This window comes from Lethenteron reissneri, chromosome 19, assembly GCF_015708825.2.
Source record: "Lethenteron reissneri isolate LAM-NWPU_2019-01 chromosome 19, ASM1570882v1, whole genome shotgun sequence".
NCBI lineage: Eukaryota > Metazoa > Chordata > Hyperoartia > Petromyzontiformes > Petromyzontidae > Lethenteron > Lethenteron reissneri.
The window spans coordinates 4,178,559-4,201,569 of NC_083797.1; the positions used below are offsets into that span (position 1 = coordinate 4,178,559).

At 48.6% G+C, this 23,011-nt stretch overlaps 1 protein-coding gene across 1 annotated transcript in view; it reads left to right on the plus strand.

The window, feature by feature from the left end:
• Positions 1–23,011, plus strand: part of LOC133344183 (uncharacterized) — a 78,224-nt gene that overhangs the window by 17,996 nt on the left and 37,217 nt on the right. The window contains exons 2-4 of the mRNA XM_061554202.1: positions 8,517–8,649; positions 12,187–12,235; positions 18,461–18,539. Of these exons, the coding sequence (XP_061410186.1) occupies positions 8,525–8,649; positions 12,187–12,235; positions 18,461–18,539 (253 nt within the window). The 5' untranslated portion in view covers positions 8,517–8,524. The remainder of the gene's footprint in view (positions 1–8,516; positions 8,650–12,186; positions 12,236–18,460; positions 18,540–23,011) is intronic.

Here is a 23,011-nt window from a genome sequence, read left to right on the forward strand (position 1 = left end):
TGAATGGTGTCTCTCGGGGCGAGTTCACGATCGGTCGGTTCGTCGACTAAGGAAGCCGTCGCTTTGCTCAGAGCGTCTGACGTGGCAACCGGTTCACATTGGACGCTTGTGCAACAACAACATGGACTGGAACCTTCTGTCGTCACTCCAGACCCACCTCTCTCTCTTCATGACCTGGTGCATGCACCCCTCTGGCCCGTGAGCCCCCCTAACCATCCACCGGCGCGCATAAATTTCGATTTAAACCTTTCGTGACTGCAGGGATTCATCTTCTTGGTTCTTTCGGTAAAGTCACGTAGAAGGGAAATAATACAATAATAAAAATAAAACATAATTAAAATAATTCTCACGACGTTTCGGCCACAACGCAAGCAGCCGTCCTCAGGTGAAGAACAGGTCTGTCGGAAAGACAGCGTCTGAATGAAACACCCCAGGCTTGGAGCGTATATTTAAGCTGGGTTGGAGGGGGAAGAGAGCCGCGCAGTTGCACCGCCTGCACACTCGACAAACCCCAACGGCGGCTGAGTGTTGCAGAGCGCACGTGCTGTCGAGCTAAAGCAAACGGGAAACCTCCAATTGCCGATGTTGCTGACACACAACCGCATTGGCACATGCCTGCATCGCTCGGGGCGGGACGGGTCCGAGGTGATTATTATTATTTGTTTGATTTACTAATTCCCAGCAGCGTTTACGTTGCTTTGGCAGGTCGTTGGCTTGACCTCGGGCAACCTCTCCCCCCCCGTGCCACGTGGTGAGAACACACGGGTGCCATTATGCCACAGTGCTCAGCGTTCGTAAGGGAATTCGTGCCGGGCCATTTTTATGTTTCATTTCATTTCAGTATTTCATTTATTTGGTATGGCCCTGTGAGCTATTCGGCTCTTGAATCGGGTGCAACCGCAACGAACAAAAAACTAAAGCATGAACAAGAAAACATCTTAAAGTGACTATGTGACTAAGTGCAAACAGAAAATCCAGGAAAAGACAGCAAAATATTGCAAAAAAAGCACCGTGCACCAACGCTGTGTGCAAAAATCCCAGTGGGATGCAAGTCAAACAACAACAATCACAAGACAACTTAGATTAAGGCCATCAGTCTAAGTCCGTACTACAACAAACTAACTTTTTTTCGAAATCACCAAAATAAAGACATAAAAGCAATGTAACAGTGATCACAGGAACTGTGACCGAATTTTCACAATAAACGACATTAACAACATGTACCACCAAACCCTGCAGCCATAGCTGGCTGCATGTAGAGCTTCTTTCGCGCCGTACGTAGTCGACCGAGCTAATCGGAGGTGCGGGGTAAGGACAATAAACTTAACACGAAAAGCAGTTCTAAAGAATTGAGTTTTCCCATTTAGATTTAAAAGTGCATCGCTCCCAGTGGCGTTCTAGTATCGGAAGGAAGAGCGTTCCAGACGGCCGCAGAAGCGCACCTGAAAGCGCGCGATGCGGTAACCGTCCTTGTTCGATTGCGAATATGTTTTTGTCATTTGCATATTAATTTCTGTCTTAAATAAGCTTAACTTTAAAATGTTACGTTTTAGAGAATTTAATGTAGGGTCACAAGACATCTGAACCACCCAGTACAATAACAACAAAGTTACAGAAGCATTAAACAGATAGAAGGTGACCTGTAATTAATATGTAACCAGAAAAGAAAAAATGTCAAATGGAAGCAGCAGAGCAGGCCCTGGAGAGATGTCGATTGAAGTGGTGAGCTCTGGTGTCTAGCCAAATGTGGAGTGGCCAATGAGAGATGGGCATGGATGAGATGTCTATTTTCTCGACTGGCTTATATGGTTTTTTTTCTAAGCTAAAGCCATACAATGAATACAGCAGAGTTGCGTTAAACTGATGCCACTGTACGGTGACGCGTGATATTTATGACGACAGATCTGGTGCATTGCCACATTTAGTCTGGAAATCGTCAGGCTTTTTTTTATTAATTCCACCATGTTGACTTGGCTCACTGGATGTGCTCTAAAAGTAGCCGTCTGGCTTCAGACACGTCTGCTAATTCTAAATTTGTACCGATGATTGATGATCCGTTCCCAGCAAGTGTGTACACATTCTGATAGTGTAAAAAAAAATTTCTTAAGCCTCGGCAGTTGTGCTTGATTATGAACCGCAACTGTTTTGCAGAAAAAAATAGTAAAATATGGAAATCAAAAAGACAATGATAGGGTGCAACAACAACAACAAAAAACCATGTCTGCAATGTCTAAATTGCGTCTTGCCTTTTTTCATTGTTGGGGCGTACTGAGGCTAATCTGAGAAGCTAAGAACGGCTAAGCCGGGATGGGTGACCATCGTGGGCCAAACGGGTCCCGTAGGCTGCTCACGGCTATGATGTGAACCGGTCCTGGGCCTCCCCTAGGTTGACTCGGCCTCAAATGAGAACGTGGTGCGGTGTGTAAAAACATCGCCACTCGGGAGACAAAGGCGGCCTGGCATGGTGCTGGCCACCCACCCCCTCGTGTGCCGTTCCGGCCTTCATAAGTGCTCGCTAACAGCACTTGCCCCAACAGTCGGTTAAGGCTATATGGGGGATCTTTGTCTTTGGGGAGCGGTGTCGCAGCCGTCAGTGGTGCACTGCGCTATGAACCCGGCGACCCGGGTTGGATTCCCGCTCACGGTCGACACCAATGACGATGATCTGAATCGGTTCTGGGCCTCCCCTAGGTCTACTCGGCCTCAAATGAGTACCTGGTGCGGTGCGTAAAAACATCGCCACTCGGGAGACAAAGGCGGCCGGGGGTGGTGCTCGTGAGCAGTCTTTTATACAAGGCGAACAAAATCACTCGTTGACGCTTTACCAACTCAAGTTGAACGGGTGTATGCATTGATTGTCCGGTTATCTCTCCCTCCTTCCTAGGGGGATGGTGGTCACGATGATCGTAAAGATGTTCCAATTAGCATGCTCGATTAGCACGGTTGGCTACACACGGTGCGAAAGAAGTTTAAAGTACGTGGTCGTCAAGCGCCGTCTCCAATCTTATTGTCCACTGCATCTCTCAGTTTATGCGCTACGATGAAGGGCCACTGCCTGTAACGTCGCCGATTATATATATTCCCCCCCCCCTCCCTTCGGCCACAATATTTGCTGACGAGTGTGTCGAGTCGAGATGTGCATCTGTAATCAAACCACAAACCATTTGCGAGCAGAACGTTGTGCCCCTGCTCCCAAAGAGTGTGTGACTGCGCACCGGATTTCATAGAATTTTTTTTTAGATTTGTATTTTTCCACCCGCTCATGAAATGTAAAATTAGAAACGGTTACATTTTGACTTAAAACTTTCGTGACTGCAGGAATTCATATTCTTGGTTCTTTCGGTAAAGTAACGTAGGTAGAAAATAAAATATAAAAATTAAGTAAAATTGAAAATAATACATTGAAAATAATAAAAGCAAAGAACCCACGACGCTTCGATCGCAACACGCCGTTGGTCATCAGAAGACCGCTCGTGTTGCGATCGAAACGTCGTGGGTTTTTTACTTTTATTATTTTCAATTAATTATTTATAATTTTTATTTTACTTAATTTTATTATTTTTTATTTTATTTTCAATCGACGTGACTTTACCGAAAGAACCAAGGATTAGAAACAGTTGTTAATGTCGACGCGTGTATCACATTGCGGATACAGCTCGTATATGATCTCTGGTTGTGGCTTCATCGGTGCTGCTCGCTAACAGCACTTGCCCTAAGAGTGTAGCTCCTTCGTGTTGTTTGGCACGGCGTGTTGACGTTTCGCTCCACGTGTTGGGATGGGTGGGGGCAGTTTGTTCGGGAATTGAACCGAACTGGGTTTAATGTTGACTCAGAGCTTTCGTGACGGCAGGAATTCATACTCTTTGGGTCTTTGGGTAAAGTCACGTGGATAGAAAAAAATATAAAATAATAATAAAAATCACGACGTTTCGAGCAATCGTCTTCAGGTGAAAAAATACAGCAGGCGGACTGCTTGAGGCAGGAAGAAATGTAGCGAGAGAGCTACTGCAGCCAAATGTTGTATCGGTTTGAGAGGGTACAACCCAAGGGTAAGTGGGCGGGGCTAGAGATGTAATTCGCAAGTAAATGTAAGATCGCAGAGTCTGGTATATCTCGGCTAATCATGTCTGCATTAACCACGAAACTTGTGGTCGGAATGCAAACAAAAATACAGGCGATCGGCATTACCTTGGTGTCGCGGCAAAGTGATTGGTGTGGTGGCCTTTGTGCATTTCATCCGGGCATACTGCCAGGCGAGCCACACCCTGCCTACGCATCGTGTCACTGGAGCACAGACAGCGAACCGCAAGCGAATATACAGCACCGCAACTCCTATCTTGATTTTTATTTTATACCTCCGTGACTTTATCGAAAGAACCAAAGAGTACCGTAACTCCATTCGTTAAACACCGCGCACATTTATTTTTGGCGAATTAATGCGGTGTTCTACCCATACATTGGCAGTGATCATATTTATGAGACTTCGTCAAATTTTTTTATTGTATATGTTGTGGCTTTGCTCTCCAACATACCGTTGTGCTGCACTAGTAACGAATTGGCATGTTCTGTTTATGTGCCATACCTTACTAATTGGCTGTGTCGGATGGTGGCGGGTTTAACGACACATTTATATATTTACGCGCTCTAACCCAAAAAGCCTGTATTATGGATAATGTGAATCATCTCCATCAGATTAACAGAGATTCACGGTTATACATGTACATTCAAATGTCGGCTTACAATATTTACTATATATACTGAATGATACATATGTATGTATGCATTGGATGATCTAATATCAACGTTTTAAGTTTATTTGTTTAGCCGGGATGAGTCTCATTTGCAAGAGTGCATGATGTGGGATGTAAAAATTACATAAGCGAGTCAAAAACAAAAGTACACGGCAGCGAAGCAAATCAGAATCAGGGTGAAAACAACCATGTTACATGAGACATCGAAAATGCCGCAAACATCTACATAATTAATAACGCTTAGACAGTTTTCTGTATTGTAAGCGATTGTAAAATGGCACAGACGAATGACTTTGATCGTGCCCTATTTGCATATTCGTACACAGAGGGGGGGGGGACCCCTGCGAGTCACAAGACACCTTTCCAGGAGGGTGTTCTCTTGGCTTGTTTGGCCAATCGCACGACCGAGTGTTTGACTTCGTGCGAAAGGCGACTGGAGCACCTGGATGAATCCCCCACGCGATGCGAGGGGATGACACCGAAAGCTCGGCACGTGGTGGGTTCCGTCGACTTTGCTGTGTTGCCGCCGTCTGCCGGTCACCTCGCAGCTCGGCCAGGGGTCTGTGAGAGCTTCAGTTTCGATTTAAAGCTTCTTTCGTGACTGCAGGGATTCATCTTCTTGGTTCTTTCGGTAAAGTCACGTAGAAGGGAAGTAATAAAATAATAAAAATAGAACATAATAAAACAATTCTCACAAAAAAAACATAATAAAACAATTCTCACAAATTGAGACTTGTTCTATTATGTTTTATTTTTATTATTTTATTACTTCCCTTCTACGTGACTTTACCGAAAGAACCAAGAAGAAGAGCTTCAGTTGTTTGTGCGATCCACGTGTCCTTACCTCCGGAGCGCTGCATCAAGGGAGTCGCGTCACGACTCCCATTCTTGAGCCTGACCAGTAGATTTTTTTTGTTCGATCGGGGCCAGGAATTCCAGCGCCCCAATTTGTCGATGCCTCAACAAGCTCAACGTTCATAACGTCTCGTTCGCGTCTCTGCGCGTGCATTCAAGAGCTTGCCGCACACACCTCTCCGCTGTGTTTCCCGTTTCGTACCGCGTGTTTTTGGTTCGGCGTGATATCCGACGTTTCGCTGCTCGTGCTGGAAGTTATTTCAGGAACTGAATCGCACCACCCACATCATTCGTTACACGTTGGCCGTATTGGCTGCTCGCTACCGGCTATTGCCGCAGCAGTCCACAAAGCTAAGCGGGGGATTAATCTTAATTTTGGAGCTTTCGTGACTGCAGGAATTATTCTTTGGTTCTTTCGGTAAAGTCACGTATAAAGATAAAATACAAATTAAATAATAGCATACTACGACGTTTAATAGCATACTACGACGTTTACGTGTCCTCTCTCTGTGTATCTTTATGATGTCTGTCTGCTTATATGTCTGTCTATAGTTTTCTGGTTAGATTTTTGTTGCTATTTCTTTTATATCTGATGATGATTGCTTGTGTTGCAATCGAAACGTCGTAGTATGCTATTATTTAATTTATTATTTTATCTTTATACGTGACTTTACCGAAAGAACCAAAGAATAAGCGGGGGATCTTTATCCGTGTCTTTTCTTTCTTTGCGACAAGAGACGCATTGGGTATAAACCGTTCAGTCGAGGCATTTGTAGCAGCTCTGATTGTTCCACATTTGTCACGCACTTGCTCCTTCTCAAACCCCTCCTCTCGAAGGTCTGGTGGCATTCCCTGGGTCCCGTCGAGTGAGTCAAGAGGGAGCCGGGTGTTAAACTCGACACTTCGCAGAGGCGAGCAAAGCCGTGTCAGTGAACTCACTGGATTGACCGCTGGCATTCGCTGGATATAATTAAGCCAGGTGTCTGATTTCGTTGCTGTGTTGTAGATGCCGCTCCCCCTTTCACTGGCCCTCTTTTTTTTTGTTCGGTTAACCTCTTCGTATCTGCTTTGCATTTCCCGCGTGTCGTTGTGCTACTGCACCACGACGTGAGCCCAGCCACCCGGGTTCGATGCCTAAATGGCATCAGGATCGGGATCGAACCCACGACCTCCTGTGTACTAGACGAGGTAGTTAACATCTCAACCTCCGTGAAATAATGGAGCAAGTTTTTTGTTTATCAAATTGCCCCCCGCATCTGTCCACCCAGTAGCATAAACGAGTACCAGTTAGTTGTTCGGCAGATTGTATGTGGTGGGGTAAAGTGTGAGTACCGCCCCACACCCCCACCTCTTCCAAGACGTCTGGCCAGCGAGGAAGATTAGGCCAAATACACTCTCTTATGGGAGCTCTCTAGAGCTCCCTTTCGTGGTGGCCCTTACGGCAGCAGTGGCTGGGGCTTGGAATTGCAGGCCTCTATCTGTGGCCACTCTAGACACGATGAAGAAGGGTCATCGCCTGAAACGTCACCTAAACATTTTTTTCTTCCTTTTTTCGGCAGGACATCACAAACAAATTCACTTGATACAGTAAATTTAGCTGTGACGGTCCCACCTGAAGACGGAGACTTGTGTTGCCTCCGAAACGTCGTGATTTAATTGATGTATTTTCATTTATTATTATTTAATTTTAATATCTTTTTACCTATGTGACTTTACCGAAAAAAACCTATGAGTATGAAACAAATTCACATCACCGACATCAGGACGACCGCTTGTGTTGCGATCGAAACGTCGTGGTTATTTTTTATTTTATTTGTATGATAATTCTTTTTATTCTACGTGACTTTACCGAAAAAACCAAAGAATATGTTTTTATACCGTACTAGGTTACCATATGGATTTACATTGTATCGTGGTTATTTCATATTTGCATATTCATATACGATTATTCACCAACGACTCTTCGCGTACGATATAATTTCACACGTTTATAAATCACATCACGTACCCCCCCTGGGACATTGCCACGTACCCCCGGTTAAGAACCGCTGCCCGAGACCTTCTTGTCTTGACATCAGTGGCGGAGTGCTTCACGCACTCAACCTGATTACCCCATTTCCAGACACGACTGACGAGTGGCATCTGAATGGAACCTGGGCTCCACCCCCCCCCCCATCTCTCCCCTCAACTCCTTCACTAGCCCGCACACATCACCGACATGGCACGGGAAGGCACTCACCTAGCAGTGGATTGGCAAAGGGCTGTAAATTCGGACTCCTTATTTATTTAATGCCAATGTACTGCCATCTCCTTGCCATCTCTGCGGGCCAAAAAAAAACACCTTCCCAGGCATTTTTGTTGTTTAGTTTTAACCATCCCGTGTATCGTACTCTTCTCCGGGCCTGCTTAGCCGATATATTGACGAGATGTGCGTTGATAATTGTTTTTTTTACCCTTCTATCTGGCAACAAAACTGACACCTTTTTTACAAGGAGTCATGTTTACATAGACCACAATACCTGCAGTCATAATGCAAACAAAAAACATAACTCTGATAATGTATGCACCGTCCCTGAGGTTGATTGGTCCACACCCGAGACAGCTTTCCTTAGAGCCTAGTCTCACATGGGTTGGACCAGATGACGCCAAAAGGCGCACAACTCAAAGACAATGCACCATCAGAGTATGAGAGCTCGGGGTAAGCATTTACACCATTAGAACCTCATTTGCCAGTAAAAATTATAATTGTTTTTTTTACCCTTCTATCTGGCAACTAAACTGGCACCTTTTTTTACAAGGAGTCATGTTTACATAGACCACAATACCTGCAACCATAATGCATTCTCGGAGTTGGGGTTGCTTTTGTTTTGGAGGCCCTCGTCAGCTGTTGCGCTCCGTTTTCGTCCGCAGGTCCCGCCATGGCTCCGTTGCTTCTGGACTCTGCGAGCGCCGTGACCCTCCCCGTGTGGCCGCTCGTCCTGATTGTGGCCGCTGCCTCCTTGTCGTTGGTGCTGCTGATCGCGCTGTGTGCCCGCTGCAATCGGTAAGGCCGCGACGTTGCCGTCGACTTCACCCGTTGCATTCGCCAGGGCCCTCGTTGTGGACTCGGTCGACCGGACCGACCGATTTGTCTCGCCTGTGCTGCCCTCAGCCACCGCCAGGCAGGTCGACATTCTTCCTCGCAACTGTTTAACTTTGGAATTCCCTCCCGTCGTATTTCTTTCCAAATTCCTATAACCTATAAATTCCTATAATTTCCTATTCCTATATAAAAAAAAGTGTTAACTCTCACCTTAAACACCTTTAATAGTGCTGGATGTTGCTGACCGCTTAGGGTTTTGGGCCTGCGCTCAGCAAACGTGATGGAGAAAAAAAGCTCCACTTTGTGCCACAAACGTCAATTCTTATTTGCAAAGCCATCAGCTCTTTCACGAACTCGATATGTGCCAGAGTGGCCAAGTTGTTACTTCTGGTTGTTGACAATTGTATGGGCCACCTGCATATCTTGCACAAATGCACACAAAAGACAAAAATCCCCCGTAAAGTATTAACAGACTGTTGGGGCAAGTGCTGTTCGTGAGCACCTATGAAGGCCAGTACGGCGCTACCAGGTGGTGGGTGGCCAGCACCACTACCCGGCCGCCTTTGTCTCCCTAGTCGCAATTATTTTACACATCGCACCAGGTACTCAATTGAGGCACACACACACACCCACTCTCTCCCAGACGCGCTCGCACAACACGTTGGGCAAATCTGCGTGGCGAATGAATTCTCAAGCGAACTTCGCCGAGATTAAAATCCATCAGAGGCAGCGCAGTGTGGTTTTGTGGTGCAGTTATTTATACAAAACACGATCAAAGCAGATGGCCGGGTGCTCAATCCCACGCTACCGAGTCACCGATAGAATTATCCGTCAGCCAGACGTTTGTGTGCGTGGCAGGGCAAGCCACGACAGGCTCGGAAGCCGACCAAATGCCCACTAATGTTCGGCTGATAGAAGCAGCAGCACCGGTGCTGTGTCGAATTGTCACGGTCGCATCTGCACAGCTCCCCCCATCTGTGTCCCCGCGTGCTCTGATCGTAGTCACGTCGAGCTATCATCTGTGGCCACGTCGCTTCTGAAAAACACCTCGGCGGGCTTTGCCTGGTAGGGTGGGGATGATCTTCTTGGTTCTTTCGGTAAAGTCACGTAGAAGGGAAGTAATAAAATAATAATAAAACATAATAAAATAATATAATGAGAATTATTTTATTATGTTTTATTTTTATTATTTTATTACTTCCCTTCTACGTGACTTTACCGAAAGAACCAAGAAGATGAATCCCTGCAGTCACGAAAGCTTTAAATCGAAAGGGTGGGGATGGTTTAGCTTCATTTGTACGCGTATGGGTGATGTGGTCACCTTTCTCGTACTTTTCACGACCATCGTGTTTTTTTTTTGTGTCGTTTGTTGTTGCAACGTCCTTACCCGCCCCGAGCTTGACGTCTGTGAAAACGTGCTTTATAGCTCATCGGATTTCTCCGGAATAAATACGTCTTCTGATTCTGACGTCCAATGTTTCACTCCGCGTGTTGGGAGCGCCTTGGAATGAATTTTCTGGAACAAAACGTCGGACATCGGTTCCCGAAAAAAAATAAAACACGTACAGCAGTACGACCCGAAAACGCTTCGGAGAGCTGCAAAAGCAACCCCACATTGGGCGAAGCGAAATGGGCAAAATTAAAACACGTACAAAAGTATACATATGTGTGCGTGTGTTTTTGCTGCCCCGGGGCGAGATGTATATGCGGGTGGTTGTGACAGCGGGTTGACGCCTGGCGTGTTTGGGCATTGTCCCTAAGAGGAGGTCGCTTAACCGGGTCCATAATTTGTGGCGTTTATATGAAATGTACGCAATGCGTGACTTAATTTCACACCGCGTGCAATCATTTCTTTCTTTTTTAAATCGTTCTATTGTGTGTGCTCATACATCATGTGGTCGGAATGGCCCCGCTGATGGGTTTTCATTTTTCGACCGCTTCCTTGGAGTTCTTACAAAAGTTATTTTGTTGTGCAGGAGGTGAGGGAAAGGTCGATCCTGTTTTTTTAGATCACCGCAAGAGAGAGAGCGAGCATGCTGCACATGTGCCCGCTGTAACCCGACGCTCCTGCACACACTAGGTTTCACTGAGCACGAGTTCAGGAGCCACTGCAACACGTAGGCTTTCGCGACCGGTATCATCCATAATTTTGTTGTTGTTGTTGTGTTAGATCGCGTAAATATACCACTACAGGAGGACTTGTTCACGATTCTGGCTAATCGCCTGGCTAAGCTGCTCGTTGTCTCTTTCTGCTATGCACACATTGCCCATCATTCTGTCTGCACAGAGATTGTCTCCCCCCCCCCCCCCCCACATTTCTACTGCTGTCTCAGTGCTTGACGGTGAGAGGTTTCGGGATGTCCTGCGTCAAACAGGACTGCTGCCCTGTCACTGTTGCAAGCCTACGAACGTGAAATCACAACGTTCTCTTTTTCAGGGGTTCTGCCAAAAAATTGAACGCGAGATGCAAAAGCACTAAAAAACTACGCAGAAATTTGGTCGACATTGTCCGCAAATGCATCGGTGCATTTCGTGGGGTGGTAATTTAAAAAAAGGTAACGTTTTCTTGGTTCTTTCGGTAAAATCACGTAGAAGGGAAACGCTGTCTTCCCGACAGACCTGTTCTTCACCTGAGGACGGCTGCTTGCGTTGTGGCCGAAACGTCGTGCGAATTATTTTATTGCGTTTTATTTTATTATTTTATTATTTCCCTTCTACGTGACTTTACCGAAAGAACCAAGAAGATGAATCCCTGCAGTCACGAAAGCTTTAAATCGAAATGTAAAGTTAACGTTATTTACGGAATCTGCACCGTGAAGTGACGGTGTGGTGCTATGCTCAACTGGCATTGACTTGGCAACAAAAATGTTTGTGCCTGTAGTGATGCACAGGGATACCCGACACAGTGGGAACACTGTGACGAGGTTTCAGTGCAGCCGCTGACACACAGGTGGGCCAAACTTAATCGTGACGCAATCATGAAACAAAACGTGAATTGCAATCGTTCATTGACAATGCAACGCTATCTTCTCTGTCAGATGTTTACAAAACCGCAGGTGTACAGCAGCTCAAACGAAAACACATTCCTGCGGAGGGAGCTGGTAGGAACGTTAGGTTGCTCGGTCAATGGCCAGGGTCAACGGCGACGTGGTGTATTCCGCAAATATACCCGACTGTGAGGGCGGGCACAAGCCGGCGTGAGTAGGTTTAACGTTGAGTTTTATAAGGGCACCACGGGGTGACCAGCCCCTCCCCACCCAGCCCCTCCCCACCCAGTCCCTCCCCACCCAGCCCCTCCCTCCCCACCCAGTCCCTCCCCACCCAGCCCCTCCCCACCCTCCCCTCCCTCCTCACCCAGCCCCTCCCTGCACGACGGACACAATAATCCCCTGTGGGCTGGTGTAACCAGGAGGTTCCTACCAGTAAAACACTTGCAATAATTCCTTCACCGAAAGCGTCTCAACCAATGTGCCTTGCTTTTGTTCTGTTGTCTTCCAGGGCAGAGGATTGTAAAGAAAATGGCGTGAACGTGGTACTCACCAACGCGGTGAGTCCCGTCCCAAATATAATGCAAGTCCCTTGGTACTCCAAAAATAACGTGGACAGTGCGCCCTCGTTATTCGCGAGGGTTACGTTCCGGATTTGCTCGTGGATAGCACATGTTGGGGGTGATCCTGGCCTGCGAATATCGCACGCGCAACATCTGCAGATGCTTCCAGAGCTTCAAGAAGTCGTCTCTATCTCGCGTCTCGCATCTCTTTATCTCATCACTTTATTTATATCTCTCTCTCTCTCTTCGTCTCGAGATGGACGCAGTCGTGCAGAATTCCAGATGCGATTCACAGATAACCAACATCGCGGACGGCGCGTTCGTGAACGAGGGAATGCTGCGCGTTGTTTCGTTTGTTACCGAGCGAGAGCTCGTTGAGAGAAGAACACGTCCCCCTTTTGCAAGAGAAAAGCCTCAGGGGGGAGGGGAAGGGGAATTTACAGTCCGCGCGCCGCTGCTATGAACCCAGTGAACCGAGTTTCATTTTCGAAGCCTTCGCTCTCATCGGTGGCGAGTGATATCGGGACAGATCCTGGACTTCCCCCTCCACCAACCCGCACTGACCGGCGTGCGGTGAAGTATGGGTGAAACTAAAAAATAATCCCTCCCCCCCCATAAATGACGTGGCCAACGGCAGACCTACATCCAACGGTGGATTGGCAAGGGCTGGAATTCGTTGTTATTCCGTATGATTTGTAAAAAAAACAACAGCACTCGAAGTGGTGCAAAAATATAATCGCAGGCAGTGTGTGCAAAAGCAAGGCGTGAAAAACACAAACCTCAGCCGCGCCATGTAAACAAACGCATTGATATTGAGAAGTGAAATATCACGCGTACATTATTTACGAATGTGAGTTCGCACATATATACACAAGGGCATAGAAATGCACACTTCGTCACAAAACGCCGTGCAGGCATTTTGAAGCTCATCACAGGGGCCACACCGAGTGGTACATGCATTTTGTTTGAAATCAAGGTGCAGTTGGTATATAACGTATGATGCGATTAGATTTTTTTTAATTGATAAAAAATAAAAGGCAGTTCTTGAGCCTGGACTGGAAGAAGCGGTAAATTCGCGTGCGGCACTTCCTTGACCCAACGCAGGAACCAACACCTTAATTGCTCTTCGACTTCGGTTCTGGGTCCCTGGCTGGCAGTGCATGGAATAATTGATGGGCCGTTTGTGTTGTCACTCTCCCGACTTGAGAATTCGTCCATTTTCCCAGCCGTCTCCCATGACCGGTTTAATGATAATGGGATCGTTGGGGGCACCGTTTTGGCAGCTCTGGATGTGATCTCCCTTCACCTCGGCCGCTTTCACAATCTCATAGATCGGCTGCTTGTGGTCTAAGCGCATCCAGTTTGCGATATTTCGACTCCCCAAGTCTTCCTTGTGAACCCTTAGTTTTCTAGTCAACTCAATGGATTTAATTTTCGATTTAAAGCTTTCGTGACTGCAGGGATTCGTCTTCTTCTCAATGGATGTTTTGTTTGATGATAGTTTGCCAAATCTATTATTCATGTGCCTAAACAGCTGCAAATTCTGTAATCCCATTAACAGTGGCAAAGAACCCATCCTTTCCACCCGTATTGGGTGGCGTCCGTGCTTCTCGCTTATTCGTTAATTCAGTGCGGTAGGCACCGAAATAAACCATGGTTGCACGCATTCTCCGCGTGCGCCCAAAACACACGCGCCGTTAAAAGACAACCGCGAAGATTTAAGAAATTAGGACGTCACGAGAAGAGGTACGTCTTTCTTTTTTCTTGATCCAAAGCCTCACTGAAATCCACCCCCCCGGTGTAACTTTGCGTTCATGAGCACAGAAACATCGCCTCTCATTGCAGGGTGGGTCACGCTGCCAGCCATCCGTGCAACGGATCGACGCTCCATGTACTGGACGCCTGTGAGCTTCATAGCTCATCGGATTTATCCAGTCTCAATACTGAATGTTGTTATCGTTGTTGTGTTAGCACTGGTTGTGATTCTGCATTTCAATCGCATGGATAATTCTTGCTTCGTAAAATTTCGCTCGAGCCTACCGTTGTTTGCGAGACTCCCATATTCACACGCTTTTCGTTCAACGTAAATATTGAAATGTAACAAAAAAAGCGAAGCAAAGCCTTGGTCTAACATGCACCGCCCAGCGGTATTGAAGTATGGTCGTGTGTGACAGTAGCGGATCCAAACAAACGGGCCGTACGTGTACACGTGCAACATTTAAAAATTATAAATATTCCCCAGCGCGAGTGGAACGGCACAACGCCCCCCCCCCCACGCCCTCGTTCACAAAACGGAATAACAGTTTCAGTTTCATTTATTAGGTATAGCCCTGTAAGCCATTCGGCTCTTGAATCTGGTGCAAAAATGGAAGTCCAGTTCACCATGGAAGTCCAGTTCACCATGGAAGTCCAGTTCACCATGGAAGTCCAGTTCAACATTTTTTTCAGTTTTTTTTCAATTTCATTTATTTGGTATAGCCCTGTGAGCCATTCGGCTCTTGAATCGGGTGCAACCGCAACAAACAAAAAACAAAAACATGAACAAGAAAACATCCTAAACTGACTATGCGCAAACAGAAAAATCCAGGAAAAAACTGCAAAGTCTTCCGGAAAAAAAAGCATCGTACACCAACACTGTGTGCAAAAATCCCAGTGGGATGCAAGTCAAACAACAACAACAATAACCAGAAGACAACTTAGATTAAAGCCATCAACTCCGTACTACAACAAACAAACATGGCCAAACAAAGAAACGTTTTCGACATCACCAAAATAAAGCCATGAAAGCAATGTAAGAGACGCAAATAATTAAATAAATGCGCCCCCCCTCCCCCACAGCAAAGGTGGCGGCACGAGGGTCACGGCGACCCTCAGAGGGTGCCACGCGGGTTGAGCCCCCACACCCCTTCCCCGCATTGAGCCGTGGAGCGTTCCATCAAGCCGCTGGCCCAGCAGCAGCTCTTTCTCTCATCGCGTCCCTCTTGACACTCGCCCAGGGGGGGGGGGGGTGTTGTTACGGGGGGGGGGGCTGTTTCGTGGCGTGATGGTGCGTGTGCGTATTCAAGTGCATTGCGGCTCTTGATATATTGAGCGAGGGGTTTGTTTGTGTGCGTGTGTTGGTACCGAATTCGGAACAAACACAATAAATGTCTCTTCTTGATATTTTCTTTTGGTTGCCGACCCCCCCCCCCCCCCCCGATGTAGCTCCTTTGGTCCAAGGCGCTTTACAACAATTATAAAGGTTTTTTTTGGAGGTGGGGTTTAGATCGCGTAAATATAATGTGTCGTTAAACCCGCCACCACCCGACACAGCCAATTATTAAAGTTTGTCACGTAAACAGAACGTGCCAATTCGTTACTAGCACAGCACTAACCGGTGTGTTGGGAGATAATTGCAAATGTTGTGGATTTACAACATTTGCAATGGAGGAAGGGAAGCAGGTGAGTGACGGTGATTGTTTGTCTGCGCAGTGTGAGTTTGCTCCCACTGCCCAAGAGCGTGGAGGGGAGTAGAGTGAGATGAGTCCTGGGAGAGTGCGTGGAAGGGAGTAGAGTGAGATGATAGGGGAGAGGTAGGAGAGAGCGTGGAGGGGAGTAGAGTGAGATGAGAGGGGAGAGGTGGGAGAACGCGTGGAGGGGAGTAGAGTGAGATGAGTGGGGAGAGGTAGGAGAGCGCGTGGAGGGGAGTAGAGTGAGATGATAGGGGAGAGGTAGGAGAGAGCGTGGAGGGGAGTAGAGTGAGATGAGAGGGGAGAGGCAGGAGAGTGCGTGGAGGGGAGTAGAGTGAGATGAGAGGGGAGAGGTAGGAGAGCACATGGAGGGGAGTAGAGTGAGATGAGAGGGGAGATGTAGGAGAGTGCGTGAAGGGGAGTAGAGTGAGATGAGAGGGGAGAGGCAGGAGAGTGCGTGGAGGGGAGTAGAGTGAGATGAGAGGGGAGAGGTGGGAGAACGCGTGGAGGGGAGTAGAGTGAGATGAGTGGGGAGAGGTAGGAGAGCGCGTGGAGGGGAGTAGAGTGAGATGATAGGGGAGAGGTAGGAGAGAGCGTGGAGGGGAGTAGAGTGAGATGAGAGGGGAGAGGCAGGAGAGTGCGTGGAAGGGAGTAGAGTGAGATGAGAGGGGAGAGGTAGGAGAGTGCGTGGAGGGGAGTAGAGTGAGATGAGAGGAGAGAGGTAGGAGAGAGCGTGAAGGGGAGTAGAGTGAGATGAGAGGGGAGAGGTAGGAGAGCGTGTGGAGGGGAGTGGAGTGAGATGAGAGGGGAGAGGTAGGAGAGTGCGTGAAGGGGAGTCGAGTGAGATGAGAGGAGAGAGGTAGGAGAGTGCGTGGAGGGGAGTGGAGTGAGATGAGAGGAGAGAGGTAGGAGAGAGCGTGAAGGGGAGTAGAGTGAGATGAGAGGGGAGAGGTAGGAGAGTGCGTGGAGGGGAGGAGAGTGAGATGAGAGGGGAGAGGTGGGAGAGCGTGTGGAGGGGAGTGGAGTGAGATGAGAGGGGAGAGGTAGGAGAGTGCGTGGAGGGGAGTAGAGTGAGATGAGAGGGGAGAGGTAGGAGATTGCTTGGAGGGGAGTAGAGTGAGATGAGAGGGGAGAGCTAGGAGAGCGCGTGGAGGGGAGTGGAGTGAGATGAGAGGGGAGAGGTAGGAGAGTGCGTGGAGGGGAGTAGAGTGAGATGAGTGGGGAGAGGTAGGAGATTGCGTGGAGGGGAGTGGAGTGAGATGAGAGGGGAGAGGTAGGAGAGCGCGTGGAGGGGAGTGGAGTGAGATGAGAGGGGAGAGGTAGGAGAGTGCGTGGAGGGGAGTAGAGTGAGATGAGAGGGGAGAGGTAGGAGAGAGCGTGGAGGGGAGAAGAGTGAGATAAGAGGGGAGAGGTAGGAGAGCACATGGAGGGGGGTAGAGTGAGATGAGAGGGGAGATGTAGGAGAGTGTGTGGAGGCGAGTAGAGTGAGATGAGCGGGGAGAGGTAGGAGAGCGCGTGGAGGAGAGTAGAGTGAGATGAGAGGGGAGAGGTAGGAGAGTGCGTGGAGGGGAGGGGAGTGAGATGAGAGGGGAGAGGTAGGAGAGCGCGTGGAGGGGAGGGGAGTGAGATGAGAGGGGAGAGGTAGGAGAGTGCGTGGAGGGGAGTGAGATGAGAGGGGAGAGGTGGGAGAGTGCGTGGAGGGGAGTAGAGTGAGATGAGAGGGGAGAGGTAGGAGATGTGCGTGGAGGGAGGGGAGTGAGATGAGAGGGGAGAGGTAGGAGAGCGCGTGGAGGAGAGTAGAGTGAGATGAAAGGGGAGAGGTAGGAGAGTGCGTGGAGGGAGGGGAGTGAGATGAGAGGGGAGAGGTGGGAGAGTGCGTGGAGGGGAGTAAAGTGAGATGAGAGGGGAGAGGTAGGAGAGTGCGTGGAGGGGAGGGGAGTGAGATGAGAGGGAGAGGTAGGAGACTGCGTGGAGGGGAGTAAAGTGAGATGAGAGGGGAGAGGTAGGAGAGTGCGTGGAGGGGAGGGGAGTGAGATGAGAGGGGAGAGGTGGGAGAGTGCGTGGAGGGGAGGGGAGTGAGATGAGAGGTAGGAGAGTGCGTGGAGGGGAGTAGAGTGAGATGAGAGGGGAGAGGTAGGAGAGTGCGTGGAGGGGAGTAGAGTGAGATGAGAGGGGAGAGGTAGGTGAGCGCGTGGAGGGGAGTAGAGTGATATGAGTGGGGAGAGGCAGGAGAGTGCGTGGAGGGGAGTAGTGTGAGATGAGAGGTAGGCAGGGACAAGTGCATGGAGAATTGTGAAGATGTCGAGTGCGCCACTGACGTTGATGCAGCCTTGCATTGGGAGGACGTGGGGAGATGTGGTCCCGTGTACGGTTGACCAGTCTGACAATCACACGTTTGATCACCTGGAGATTAAAAGTGAGGAACATGGAGAGGGCACAAATGGGAGAGTTGCAGTGGTCGGTTTGGGGGGTGATGAAGGCCACGATGGGCGTCTCATCGCCAGCCGGGGTAAGGAAGTGACACACGAGGGAGACGTCGCGCGCGTGTAGCTTTGGTGTCCTGCAGAATTGCGATAAAGTGGGACGAGAACGAGGCCTCTTTGCTCAGCGCGATGTCGGAATTTAAACGGCGGACGCTCAAACTGGAGCCTCTGCTGAGAGCGGACTTTGCTTTGTCAGTGAGCTTCGGTGTTGTTGCTGCTGCTGCTGTTGCTGCAACGTTTATCTGGGGCACGGCGCGAGTGGCCTCAACGATTCGTAATTTGATTTGCAGGTCCACGGTGAAAGAGTCCAGCAAGGGCACCTGCTTGGCGCAGACGAGGAGACCAACGGAGAAGTGACGAATGGCACCGGTGAGTTTTCGTCGGTTTTCATCGCGGCGATGAGGCCACCGCACTTATTGCATCTACTGGCGCGGCCGTCATCGCTTTCACGCGCTATTCAACGTGTGAAGGTACGGGCTGATTCCATTCGTAGACAACCCCCCCCCCCCACCACCGATGTCTAATGACCCTCCTGGTGGCTTCTCAGCGGGCGAGGGCAAACGGTGGCTCCGCATCTTGCAACGGGAGAGGGCCTCAAGGGAGATTTGATACGCGCGTTGAGATTGGTGGGAGCCATGTGGAGGGTTGGACATTATACATTTCGTTTACTCTCTAGAATTTCATAATATAATTTCTCGCTATTATTTGAACGAGGTGGGGTGGGGGGTAGTGGGTGTATCTAGAGCACGCATACAAAGACAAAGATCCCCCGTATAGTATTAACAGACTGTTGGGGCAAGTGCTGTTATCGAGCACCTATGAAGGCCGGAACGGTACACGAGAGTGTGGGTGGCCAGCACCACACCCGACCGCCTTTGTCTCCCCAGTGGCGATGTTAACACACCGCACCAGGAACTCATTTCAGGCTGAGTAGACCTAGGTGATGCCCAGGACTGCTTCAGATAATCGTCACCGGTGTTGGCCGTGAGCAGGAATCGAACTCGGGTCGCCAGGTTCGTAGCGCAGAGTAGCGCTAACCGCTACACTACCGCTGTTCCAAGTGAGGGTGGGGGGGTGAGCACCCATTGCAGTGCAGCATTCACGGTGCCACACGATTGGATCGCGTCGCATTTGCCCCCTTACCTACTTGGAATCCGGTCCAAACGTCAAATCGTGTGCGGCAATGCGAGAGGCCAACATGGGCCACGATGGATCGCGGCCCGCGCCTGAAAAAAAAGACACGCGCACGAAAAAAACCGTCCGGGAGCAGCTCACCACGGTGGCTAGGAGATGTGAACTCCCTTGCCCGATATGCACGAGTTCGTGGGTTCGATCCCGACTGAGACGCCTGTTGTATATTTGTAGTTTGCTTGTTTCACTCCCCCGTGGCCACGTGGATTTTTCTCCGGGTCCTCCCGATTTTTTTTCCCCCTCCACATTTAGAATCAACAACATCCATGCGTTTAGGCTATATTGGCTGCGATAAATTTCCACGCGATAAGCCACTTCCGTTGAGCCTTTCATTTGTGATAGCCAGGTCGCTCCTGAAAAAGAGCTGTAGAGGTCGGTGGGCCTTACCTGGTAAAATAAAAAATTAAAGTTTATAGTAATAGGTGCAACAACGTGTCTGATGGAACGGGGTCGTGTTGACGCGTGTCTCCGAATGTGTGTCACACCGCCCCCCATCACTGGCTGCCCGTGTCCCTTCCCCCAGGGCTTGGCCGAGGGCGTTTGCCAAAGAATATTCTCTGTTTATTTTTAGAGCACGCGCGCGAGAGACAGAAGCGGTGGCGGAGGGGGGGATGCAATTTGCCTCGCGCTAAGAAAGTCTCCGACGCTTGCAAGCCATCGCACGGAGTCGATTTTTCTTTGCAGCAAATTAAACTTTTGGCGTCGACTTTCGCCGACTCTCTCCTACGAGCCGCTCTGCCAGGGGCACCGGGCCAAGTTCTTTTGCTGTGTAAAGTTGTGCACGCTCGGCAGGGCCCCACGCTACAACGAGCTGGACTTTTCTTTTTTACGGGACCTCCGTGTTGTATTAACCACGGTGTACAATTATTTTAATAAGGAGGATGAACCTCCGGAAAGGATCTCGTACTTGGTGATGAGACGAAGCACCGGTGGATAAAATGCCTGGAAAAGAAGCGATTGAGGTGGTGTGAAGCTGTAATTATTGGCTAAAAATAAAGCGAACCACGGTGGAAATGCGTCCAGTCACATCGTAGCTAATGGGCTGACGGATACAATGCATTGTACGAATCGTAAATTAGAGCCCTCTTGTTATTTCACTGCTGGGTAATAACAATAATTTACACTTCGAAAGCGCCCTTTACCCAGGGGTCACACACACACACGCAGGCTCACACCAATAAAATGGAACCCCCAAAACAAAGGATGAAAGCTTCACCGTGCTATGTTAGTTACAGGGGGTTTGTTTGTCACATTTCACCTCGCTGGTCAGTGCGGGAGGGGGAGGGAGGGATGGGTAAAAGGCCGAGCCCAGGGACTAGTTCAGGCATCACTCGCCACTGATGGGTGCCCCACAAATGTGTTGATCATTAAGGCCGCGTGTGGTAGGATAAAGTGCGGCTGCGTCCCACGTCTTCCGAGACGTCTCTGGCCAGCGTCAAAGTGTAGACCAAAATACAATTTTGGCTCATCGCCTGATGAAGCTGGTAGTTTTTTAATCATCGGCGAAACGCCGTAGTCGAATTGTAAATGTCGCGGGTTTACTCTCCAACACGCAACCGGTGTGCTGAAGTGGTAACTAATCGGCACGTCTTGTTTACGCGACAAACCTTGCCAATTCGCTGTGTTGGGCACATTTATATTACGGACACATTAATATTTACGCGATCTGACCCCAAAAAACCCCCTTTATTATAAAAAAAATTCCAGATTCAAGCCCACTAGAGCCCTCTCGAGTGGAGACCCTTTGGCCAGCAGTGGCATGGGCAAGCACGGGATTCATCTTGATCTTATTACCCTTACGCATTCATCACGATTATGACAAAACACACTTAGCCAAAGAACCTCAATAAAGAAACACTCAACGCATTCGTTAATAACGTTGCGTGGCCTTAAAAAAAAGAGGAAAAATATCATAGGCAACGACCCTTCTTCATGGCACACAAATGTAAACACAAATGACCGCCGCACCTACGATCAGCACGGTTGGTCACGTGCGGTGCAAAAGGTCAACGTTCATGCAATACATACGAGTGGATGCGAATATATACGCCAACCAAAGGGCAATTGAAGGGAGAATATAACTCATCGCGTAATTCAGCCAAGACCGCTGCAGTCATCGCGCGCGGTGTTTGGAGGGGGGGCGGTGGGCGCTGATTGTGTCGCGCGGTTGGGTGATGTTGGGTCCGATGAAGACAAAAAAAGTCACGTCGTCAAAAAAACCCCGCCCAACCAGTTACACGGGGTTGCTGCTGCTGCCGCCGCCGCCGCTGCTGCTTCTAAAGAAATGAAGTGTTCAATCTAGATGCGTACGTGCATGGCTCCGGCGGCTACCCAATATCGGAAGAGTGTTTCCAGACGACCAGCACAAGCGCATCCGAAAGCGTGCGCCGGCTGCGGTGACCGTCTTTGTTCGACGGCCGAGCCGAAAGTCGCCGTTGCGAGGATGATCGGAGTCCGCGTGATGGTTTATGCCAACAACGGATCGAGCACACGGTCAAAGTCATTCGTTTGGTGCAGTGGTTGAGTCATTCGTCGTTTGGATCGGGGCACATCAGAATCAACGCGCGTGAGAAACGTATTTTTATTTTTGTCGTGCGCTGGTGGCTACTATGCACGCCTGTAATCCAGCACTGTGGGGGCGAGGGACACACAATGTTGTGAAACTCCCTTCCCGTGGCCGTCAAGGTGCCCTTACCTGGCTTGCCGGGAGAATGCAGTACAGCAAATGTGGACTCCACCTGTTCCATCTGTACGGAAAAATGTTTCCCCCCCCCCCCCCTTGCATGGCTGGGTTTTGCTGGGTGCTCCGGTTTCTTCACCACGTGCGAACGCTCACGAATTGCCCGACAACGCCTTAAAATCCAGGGTGCTTCACAACAATGTGAACACTTCTGAGAATTTGCAACACCACAAGCAATGTGCCTCCGGGCTCTGGAGACCACCTGGAAAAAGATTCCAGGCACGCGTTGGCAATGATGGTGAACAAGTTGGAGACTTCTAGATTTGAAGTTTTCGTGACTGCAAGGATCCATACTCTGGGTTCTTTCAGTAAAGTCACGTAAGTAAAAAAAAGAATAAATAAAATAAAAATAAAAGATAAATTAAATTAAATCACGACGTTTCGATTGCAACACAAGCAATCATCATCAGGTGTGAACACCACAGCAAGAACATTTTTACTAAGTATAATTTATTTTTATTCTATTTATTAGTTTCTTTACCTGCGTGACTTTACCGAAAGAACCAAGAGTATAAGTGGAAGAATCTTTGACTTTTTGAAGCTATTTAAACATACATTTATTATCATGTTACAGTGTAGTATTACACTGGTCAACACACTTTTTCTGGCATAAGGTATTCCAACGATTTTAAGGCAATTTTTGGGTGCTGATTCCAAATCTGGCATCAGTTTTTGTCTATCACATCAGGTTTTTGAGATATCAAATATAGCATTTTCAATAAAAACTGCAGAAGAAAAATATTAAATAAATGTGGATATCTACATAAAATGATATTATAAACACACTATCCTAAAAATACAGCACCATATTTTAACACTAAAGCAGTCACTGACTCGCAACAACTTGCAATCATAAGTGACAGAGTTAATTTCGGGTAAAATCAATGAAAATGGGATATGCCGATAACAT